At 45.3% G+C, this 10,563-nt stretch overlaps 1 protein-coding gene across 3 annotated transcripts in view; it reads left to right on the plus strand.

Moving 5' to 3' along the window:
- The window catches only part of fli1 (Fli-1 proto-oncogene, ETS transcription factor), a 30,280-nt gene that overhangs the window by 8,875 nt on the left and 10,842 nt on the right, over window positions 1-10,563 (plus strand). For all 3 annotated transcript variants that reach the window (XM_008308563.3, XM_008308564.3, XM_008308565.3), the window contains 3 exons: window positions 2,371-2,582; window positions 3,026-3,180; window positions 4,920-5,123. In XM_008308563.3, the coding sequence (XP_008306785.1) occupies window positions 2,371-2,582; window positions 3,026-3,180; window positions 4,920-5,123 (571 nt within the window). The remainder of the gene's footprint in view (window positions 1-2,370; window positions 2,583-3,025; window positions 3,181-4,919; window positions 5,124-10,563) is intronic.

A 10,563-nucleotide genomic window follows, 5' to 3' on the forward strand; every position in this document is an offset into this window, starting at 1 on the left:
CCTGCTGGAGCTAGATGATGGTGTGTGTGTGTGTATGTGTGTGTGTGTGAACGCCAAACACACACACACACACACACACGTGCAGTCTGGATGCGCAGCTCCTGCGTGCGTATATGATCCAAACTGTTCCAGACGCGTCGTGACGCACTGGCGGAGATAGGCTGGGGGGGGGGAAACAGAAGGGGGGGGGGGGGGGGGGGGTGACTCCCAGCAGGTGTCACACTCACACAATGGCTTTAATGGGACTTAGACGAGCTGTGGCAAGTGTGATATATTTGTACTTTTTTTTTCTCTTCAGTTTGTTTGTGTTTGTGTCAGGTTGAGGTTCGTCGTCGCTGCTTTAAAAAACTGACACATAACCACCTCTGTATCTGTGTATCTGTGAGCAGCAGCCGTGCGGGCTGCCTGTCAGTCTGAGTGTGTGTGTTCCTCACAGATACTGGGGGGAAAAGGCGGCAGACTGGCACTGCTCTGTCATCCTCTAACCAGCGTAGGGTGTGTGTCTATTTTTAAGAAGAAAAGTAAACCTCTGCAATCTTGATTGGCACACAGCAGTTGCCAATCATGGTTCCAATTGTGTAGGCTGATATGTCAGTGTAAATATAACGTGCAACAGTCATAATAGTCGGCCGAGGCCTTATCAGGCCGTAATGAGACATTCCCTCACTCCGTGACACTTTATCATCCACAGACTGGCTGCTGTGGTCTGCTCAGATAGCCAGCTCTGCTGCCAGAGGTCGGACGCTCTGGTGGATCCACTGATGAAATCGCTGGAAAAATCTAATTCTGTAGCAATCGCTGAATGTTCGAGTACAGGTTCTGCTTTTTAGAAAACGCCAAAAAAGTACAGAAAGTACGACAGTTTTCACACCGCGTTAAAAAGAAAATACAACAAACCAGATTATCCTCACAGATGTTGGACCAGAATCAATGACAATTTAAAATCAATTTGATTCCCACTTCATCCACAGGCTGTAGATACAAAAACATATTTATCTAAAATGAAGTTAGTTTAGTTTAACATAAATCTAACAATGTTTTTTTGTTTTTAGTTTAGTTTAACATAAATCTAACAATATTTTTTTTGTGTGAATTAATCCAGTCTCTAATCTCTGCTGGTTTCATCGTTCATGTGTTTGGACTCACAGTTTTTGTTTTTGTCTTTTTAAAGACAGAGACATTCACTCCTCTGATTTAAGTCAAAAGTTTGTATTCGCATGACAAGTCTCGGAAAGGAATGGCAGCGAAGTAAAGCGGGATTAGGAGGATTTCACTTTCATAAAAGAAACATTTTAAAGAATGAAAACGGCATGTTGGAAATATTGATCACTGAATATCAAGTAGCGTTTCACCCCGAGGCAGTTATGTGGCATTTTGGAATGAAATAAGCTCAGTCCCCCGGGATTAGACCAGTCTTGGCCTCCAAACTCAGATCCAGATGTGCACCAGACTAGAGCCTAATCCTCGGCGGAGGCTGTGAAGATTCCGCCATTGTTCATTGTCTTTAATTGTCGGTAACTCATCGATTGGTTGTCGTACAGTTCAGTCTCTGCTCCAGATGATGACGGTCGTTGTCGTCGTCGTCGTCGTGTGGAGCAGAGACCGTCGTGGTGACAACCGCTCGACTCTGCTGTGACATTTACATGTAGAGTTCTACACCGGGAGCACGACGACAAAGACACGTAATATGTCAGCCAGCCGTTGTTTGTTGTCTTTAATAAACTTACTTTGCTCCAGCTGAGTCACCACGGATGAGTCTGAGTGGCTGGGACGACCCCCCCTCTCGACCCCCACGCTTCTGTTGAGACGGTGGACGGAGCCTGAGGCCTAGAGCAAAGAGAGAGAGAAAGAGAAAGAAAGAGAGAGAGACAGGATCAGATATTTTTGGGTGCAGTGATGGTGAAGAGATAAAGCTATAAAAAAAAGAGCAACAACATCTGCAGAATGAGTTTTGGAAAGTTTCAGAAAACATTTAGAGTTTGTCAGTTTGTCGACGGCAGCGGCGTCACATGGTCAGTCCGCTGCGGCTGCGGCAGCGTTGTCCAAGTCCAGTGTGGGCAGGATTGAAGTGGTCCTAACATCAACAGGAAACAACAGTCACTCCATAAACTGCTCAGGATGCCAGACTGTGATATGAACCATAACTGCACATAATTGCTGTAAACAACCGCACACAGGAGACCTGAACATCACATCACGGCTTTCAGTCTCATGTCATTACAGTTTCACTACCGTAACGTCCTCCGTCAGTGAAAAACGAGCAGCTGAATATTGTGTCAACCTTCATACCAGTTCTTTATCCACAGACTCTCCTCTATATCGTGGCTCATGTACAAGTACGCAGCTAACGTTTCCCTGTTCCACCTACAGGAGGCACTGTCAGTGGTGAGTGAAGACCAGTCCTTATTTGAGCCTCCGTACGCTGCTGCTGCCCCTCTCCCCAAGACAGACATGACTGCATCTGGGACACAGGACTATGGACAGACCCACAAAATCAACCCCTTGCCCCCACAGCAGGAGTGGATCAACCAGCCGGTGCGGGTCAACGTCAAGAGGGAATACGAGCACATGAACGGATCCAGGTACGAGACCAAAAAAAAAAAACACTCTCTGTGATTGGGTTTCCTTGTTGTTGTTGTTGTTGTTGTTCAGGGACATGTGGCGTTCCTGTTACTGCTGTAGTTCATAACATATATCGCAGTAATTTACCAAAACTTACAGACTGAAATTGTTTTTTTTACACTTGCCATATTCTTTTTAAAAGTAGGGAAAAAATTTTTATTCTGCAAAAAAATGCTACACAACATAAACAACAGAGAGGAAGTGCAGTTCCACGGGGCTGCTGTAATGAAAACATAACCATTGTAGAGTTCAAGTTTGTTCATTTTATATTTATATATATAAATAAACAAATATATTTACATATTTTAAATCAACGTTGTGCTCAGTATTTGCTTGGATTTCCACTGGTTTCTGTGACAAACTGATGAAGAAAAGTGTTTGGTTTTTTTTCCCGTCTCTGCAGCAAAGAGTCTCCCGTGGACTGCAGTGTGGGTAAATGCAATAAGATGGTGGGGGGCACTGACACCTCCCAGATGAGCTACGGAAGCTACATGGATGAGAAGAACGTCCCTCCCCCAAACATGACCACCAATGAGCGTAGAGTCATCGTACCTGCAGGTAATTCAAGATTTAAGAAAAAAAACAACGTGTATTTATAACAGGTACTTCTGAGTATTTCTCAGCACCGTTGTACTGCAAACAGAGCCCCCCCCCTCAGTACCAGTGTGGTGGGTTTTTACCACTGCTGTGTGTGCGTGTCTTTTATATGCGTGCCATTTCTGGTGATTTATTATTTAATTCAGCATGTAAAGCATTGTTCCAGTCTTTTAAATCACCCGTGGGAGAACAGATGAATGTGTGCGAGAAGTGTGGGCGGATTGTTTGCCAAAACTTTATATTTCTTAACCGCTTCAGCATGTGAAATAGACCAAGTCATGCTGTAACAAGTGCATTCTCAGGGTCCCTTTGGAAAAACAGCCACTGAACGTGTGAGTCGAACGGACGGCACGTAAACCAGAAAACGACTGGAACAAGTAGACGGTCGATGTTCAGTTAAAATAAAATTATATTAGAATTATACTGTCTAGTCACTGGCTAATGCTAAAAAATAAAACAAAAAAACATTTTGCCTAAAAAAGATCATGTCCTGATTATAAAAATTATAGGTAAGATTTAAAGGTTTTTTAAAAGTAGTAGCATCTGTATCAGTGGTTCTCAAACTCTGGCACGTGGACCAAAAGTGTCCCCTGGGCTCCCTCTAGTGGTACATAGGAGAATCTGAGGATTATAGTACTAGCCGTATTAAAACATGGCTAGTAAATAAGCTAACAGTATCACCGTGCTGGGCCGAACACTGTAGGCCTGCGCCCCAGTGTTTTAATGTCGGCCATATTTGTAGTTTTAGCAGTGCTGCTTTTTACCCTTTGTGTTCAATGACCACTAAAAGCCACCGTTTGTTCTCCAACATGCTCGCACAGGAAGGACCAGGTGAGAAATGTTTAATCGCAACACCTCATTTCACCACTGGATGTTGGCAAACATGTCAGCGTACATTTAAGAACATTGGTCTCCAACCACTGGGCTGGGGACCAGTACTGGGCCTTCAATCATTTGCTACTGGCCAGCATCGAAAGAATTGATTTTTCTATGTTATTTATGTTTGACTGCATTTTGTCTGTATTTTATTTTGAAAAACAAATCATTACCATCAGCGTTTGACTCAGCTGTTGTTTTTGTTTTTTTAAAACAAAATTTAAAAAAATGATTTAAATAGAATGAAGCTGGAGAGGAGAGACAGTGGAAGTCTCCAAAACTGAAACTGAAAAAAAAAAAACTGCCTTCAACAGAAACAGCCAAGAGTCCAAAGATAAAAGCACATCATATAAAACAATAATTATAATTATAATCAATTATATTATGACGCACAGTGGTGTTTTATGTGACCTCCTCTGCAACTAAAACCATACTTCAGTCTCAGACGAAGTACTTCTTACTGGTCGATGTACTTCAGTACTTCATACTGGTCGATGTACTTCAGTACTTCATACTGGTCGATGTACGTGTTGTCATTTCTTTTCAACAAACTGAAAAACAAAATCCATAGGACAGAAAGGGAAGCAGTAAAGACCACCTCGGTGGAGTCTGCACAGTCACATGGTTATAATGAAACCTGTTATATATAGCAGGAGCCCGACAATACTTACTTCTTGCAGTATATAACAATTTGGCGACTAAATTGCTGCCTTCCTCCTCCTCCTACCTTCACATCAAAGAGACGTAAAACATCGTCTCCTCTTTTATCTCAGCTGTCCGTCCAATCATTTCACAGTCAATAAAATTCTTGCTGCTTTCCGCAGACCCATCACTCTGGTCCCAGGACCACGTGCGCCAGTGGCTGGAGTGGGCCATCAAGGAATACGGCCTGCTGGAGATCGACACGGCCATGTTCCACAACACAGACGGCAAGGAGCTCTGCAAGATGAGCAAGGACGACTTCCTCCGACTCACCAGCATGTACAACGCCGAAGTGCTCCTCTCTCATCTCAATTACCTCAGGGAAAGTAAGTACGGCTAATGAAAACAAGGAGGCCAATCAGAGCGGAGAGTCTAGAGTGATCACTTAATGAATTACTTAAAGACTGGCTGGAACGAACGCTTGTGCTTCAAAACAGCTGCTCCACAATTCATTATGTTGGAGTGGAACAGAGAACAAAAAAAATGAGTAAAACTGCTAACGCGCCGAGCCGAAAAATGTCGAGTCCTGAATTCTTTGATCGTCGCTGCCAGAGACTTAGTGTAAGTTGAAACCGACGTTGAACCAAAACTAAAATCTCTACACTTTTTGAAAATTGAAGCTAAGGGAAAATGAAAAAAAAAAAAAAAGCCAAACCCCAGTCAACAACACGACACGTTTCTGTCGCCACACCATATTCACATTACCACCAATAGTCAGAGGAATTGCTGTTACTGGAAGAAATTATTTTTACATCATGTCTGTCCAGAAAACCAGAGCTCAACATTAGAAACCAAGAGTTTTTCTTTCCCGCTCCCTAGATAACATCAGCCCTCTGCCTGCCCCCCCCCGGCCCCCCGCCCCACACTTTTCAAACGCCTTATTCCACATGCTCCAGTCAGAGATGAAGCCCAGGTGCATTGCCTCAGGAATCACACTGGGCCTGTGTGCTCAGTACGGCAGAGAAAGTTGATTTGCAATTTGCAACGCAGGCAAATAAATTTGAGACTCTCGGCTTTGAAGAGTTCTTGACGAGAACTCTGGTTTATTTGTTTAAGCCTTAAAAAGAAACAATTTTCTGAGCGATGACTCAGAGCGTTTAGTTCCGTCGAGGGTCAGAGACAGATATTTAGACGACTGTTTTCATGCCTTAATAAACACGTAATGAACTGGAAGGCAGCGTTACATCCTGCAGGTGGCAGCACACACAAATCTTAAAATTGATACTGTTGTCACAATACGTGATGTATTGACACAACATGTATTAAATAGTATTAAATATATAAAACAATATACTAAAAAAGTATGCAACGCGATCTGTCGAACAGAAAGTGAGCGGAGCTTTTAGGTCAGCAGCCCGCTTCCAATGACAACACTGTCTCCTGCTGGCCAGTGAACAAAATGTCACTCATACATACGTCAAAAATGTCCCAACACAAAAAAGGTGAGGTGTAAACGCCTCATCCATCCACTGTGATGCTAGCTGAGAAGCTACATTAGCTTCTCATCCCTAGCGTGTTGTATTGCACCAGTGTGAGTGTTTAAATGACCAGTGGTCCCAGTTCATCTCCAGTTCAGGTCACTGTAAGAATTATAGAGTCAGACGTGATGTGACTTTCGCGGACATTTCCAGAACCGTTCGCTCCATCACTGGATTCTTTGCATTCTGCTCTTCGCTTCGCCTCTGGTCAGTGTCATGACATGACGCTGGGTGGAGTGATGATGGCTCGACTAAATTTAACATCACTCCCAAAGAAATGGGTTGGACTTCACCGTGATGTAATGGGAACTGTATTTTGTGGGTGTCAACAGTTTTTTTTTTGGTCTGGGCAGAGAGAGATGCTGTCATGAGTATAACGGCCTCATTGTGCTGCGCTGCAGCGGGTGGATCTGTCTGACCGCCACTGGGAAGACTCCGCAGAGCAGTTTTCATTATGACCACTGGCTGCGGGACTTAGCCGCGGCTTAGGCGTGCTGCACCGCAACTCTGCCCGCCGCTGTCCTCCTTCTGATTTAGACTTTGTATGTCTTGGCAGTAGAAGAAATGTCTCGGGAATCCTCTCCACTTGCCAGATGAAATTGCTTTGGATGTGTTCCCGACAATCAAAGTAAAAAAAAAAAAAAAAAAAGAAAGCTTCCTTAACGTGCTTGGACCGACTGACCTGTTTTGAGGCAGGGATTAAGAAGTGGCCAGGGTGCAGCTGAGCACCTGAGCGCTCAGTGAACGAACGTCTGAGGGAGGTTGAGTCCCAGCTGGGCCTCAGGTAGGAGAGGGAAGGTCGACGTAGACACCGCAGGGCTGACGGTTTGGAAACTGATGCCATTCTCTCGTATTCCCCGCAGCACAAACAAACGCATTCATAGATGAAAATAACGCCGTCCAGAAAATAGACCTCTGGCTACACTCCTGGGAGCTGGAGCCGAGCCGAGCTTCCAAAATACTAAAACACAGAGAGAGGAAAGAGGAAAGCCTGGAAGTATTAGTAATCACAGGTCACGTGACGTCTTCCTCTCTCTCTCATCTCACATCCTCGACAAAAAAAAAAAAAGATGGATGGACCCACAGGCAGGCAGGTCTTCGGTCATTAACGTGCTGTGCTGTACATTTGGTTCTGGTTATCGAACCTCTGATTAACATTCCTCAGAGTCATTAAGTGCTGCACGTGTCGTGTCATACTTCACCACCGCGTGCAGCCATAGCATAACAAAAATTCTCCGCGTTATGTGCAGAGGTTTTGGTGGACACCCAGGCTGCTGGGACCAGGAGTACAGTCTGCACATGTGTCTGCAGCAGCAGCAGCAGCAGCAGCAGCAGCAGCAGCAGCAGCAGCAGCAGCCGCAGCTGCTCAACAGTAACAGGGTAGTTGCCTGTGCATTGTTTTGGCCTCATTGTTGGTCACTTATCCAGATTTTTATAAGTGATGGCCGCCGACTCCCCAATGTGCTTTCAATTTTGGGTGCAATTTGAGAATTTGTTCAAATTAGTCTGTCAGGGAGGGACTGTCGACTGTTTGCTTTATCGCACCCATGTAGGTCGGTTTGATACCACATGTGCTGGAAACAGAGCGGAGCAGGAAAACCTCAGATGACGGGAGGCAGGATCCAGCAACACACAACACATGGGGGGGGGGGGTGATGGGGGGGGGGTATGGGAGTAGGGAGAGTAAACAACATATAGACATTTTTTAAAAAAAACAAATCTATAAAATAAATGCGACTGTAGAAAAGGATAGAAACGACTATTTTAGGAAAAAGGATGTGAATGCGTTTTCGAGGACGTGCACGGCGGTCATGACTGAGTGACTTTTGAGAGTAGCAATAGTTCTGTTTCCCAGCTGTTGTGTGCCTGGATGGATATGCAACGAGGGAGTCGAGACAGACAGAAAGGGAGAGAGAGGGGGAGAGAGAGAAAGAGAGGGGGAGAGTTACTGTACGTCGAGGCTCTCTCGCTGCAGCTCACATCAGAGTGGGGGACATTCTCCGAGCCCTCAATAGTTTATACAGACCATAAACATCTGGGCTCGAAGGCTGAGTGGGGAAAAAAGGAGGTCTGGAGCTTTTTCTCTCACCCTCTCTCTCCCCCTCTCCCCTTCTCTCTCTCTCTCTTGGTTCTCCTCTCAAAACATTTTTATTGAGCTCCTCTCGCATTAGTTTTTTGAATTGGCAGATTATCGCCGCCGCTCAGCGCCCCGGCGACCTGGCCCGCTGCCCTCTGCTGTTAGCCACCAAATACAGGACTGTCTGTGGCAGTTCACTGAACCGGTTGGCTTCAAACCCTCACCCTCACACCGTTTGGCACCGAATTAGAGCTAAATACACGGCTGTTATTTTAGACCGGTGAAAATATGTTCCGTTTGACGTCGTGGTGATGAATGGATCCAGATTAGAACACGACTTAAAGTCAGAGTTAGTTGATTGTTACAGTTCTCTGGTCGCAATAAAAAAAGGGAAAAACGAACATTGTCAGAGGTCAAAGGTCATCTGATAGCTGAATATTTGCACCAACGTTATGCAGGAAAGACAAGATTAAAATAAGTTTGAAGGAAAAGAAAGAAAAAAAAATCTCAGTTCACTCCACAGACCTTCCTGAAACTGAGACGCAGTCGTCCGACTCTTAACCTAATGCAGCTGTGATCCTGTTTAGAGAGAACGCACTGGTGCGAAACATTGAAATTGTCACAGAGCGATGCGGACGACAGCTCCGTACCGTCAGCCCACAGGGGGCGTGTGCGGACGCAGCACGGCCGGTGACGACGGCTCTGTGGAGAACTGCCACGTGCATACGGGGCAAACAGCACGCTTGCTATGGAATACCTCCAAAGCATTGGCTGACGGCAAGTTCAACCACAACGTCTCCTTTTCTATTTCTGTGTGTAGAGGACAGAATGTGAGACGAGTGGGCGTGCAGGCATTTTTGTCTGAAAGCACTTTTACCCAGAGCTGACGGCCCGGTGACAGAAGCCGAGCAACCGAGTCTTTATAAGGACTTTTGTTTTAATACTGCGCATTTATTGGTTAATCAATAAGTCGGGTAATTAATTACTTTTTTTAAGGTCCAACACACTGTCTTTGTTTGTTGAACACATTATAAAGGAATGTTTTTGTTTTTTTAAAAAAAAAAGAAAAAAAGAAGCTCTGGTTTAATTCTACAGGTAGAATCACACATCTTGATCTTGTCGCTTACACTTACACTCCCCAGCAGGGGGTGCTAATATTTCTTTGAAAGTAAGGAAAAGTTTATAGGCCGAGGCCACCAGAATGACTTACTGTGGTAATGAGTCAGTAAGTTTAGGACTAAAGTACACAAGAGACTGGACGGAGACACGGAGACATGGAGACATGGAGACGGAGACATGGAGACATGGAGACATGGAGACAGAGACAACTATTTCACATTTGCAGTGTGAAACTCCAAGATTGCTAACTGATCTTTGGAACTGTCCAATGAGACATGGAGACGGAGTACATCACACATCCATCCATCAATCAATCAATCATCCATCCATCAATCAATCATCCATCCGTCCTCCCATCCATCCATCCATCCATCCGTCCTCCCATCCATTAATCCATCCATCTTCTATGAAATTCCTTTTCAACATTTTGGACGAGTCACCCGCGACCATCTGTCGTTCCCAGGAAGGACCGGAGTGAAAATAGTTTTCAGTTTTAGTTTTGTTATGTAATCAGACAGACTCCGTGCAGATGTGTGACTGGAAGCACAGTGAAAACAGAGGGTCTCAGAGTCTGGACACTGGCCAGTCCACCCACCCTGCTGTCAGATTACCTCCACAAGTTTGTTTTTGGAGAGAGGAAGAGGCCGTCCAAATAAATAGGCATGACTCCCTCTCTCTCTCTCTCTCTCTCTCTCTCTCGCCCACTCTCTCTCTCTTGCGTTATGTCTCCCTCATCCGACCCCCCTCGTCCCCCCAACTTCCCCCGCTCCTGCTCCGTCTCACTCCTACAGCAGTCCTGCATTTGTCTGTGGGATGGTTTGAGGTTTTCTCAGTAATGCTGCCTGTCTGGGTCAGCCCACACTCAGTTTTTTTTTTCCTTTTCCTGACACCCTCTTCGTCTCTCCTCTCACACTTTCTCCATCACTCCGAGGTCGGCGTTCCGTCGGATCGCACGCTGCAGTAACGGAATTATTTTTTTTCTACCAGGAGCTGCGTTTGATTGCCGAGCAGGGACCCTGCCTCACACAATGGCTCCCCTGTTCTGAGGCCCCCAGGTTTCTAAACTAGACCCAGAGCCCTGGGGGGGTGGGG

Source organism: Cynoglossus semilaevis, chromosome 4, assembly GCF_000523025.1.
Source record: "Cynoglossus semilaevis isolate Cse_v1.0 chromosome 4, Cse_v1.0, whole genome shotgun sequence".
In the NCBI taxonomy this organism is placed as follows: Eukaryota; Metazoa; Chordata; class Actinopteri; order Pleuronectiformes; family Cynoglossidae; genus Cynoglossus; species Cynoglossus semilaevis.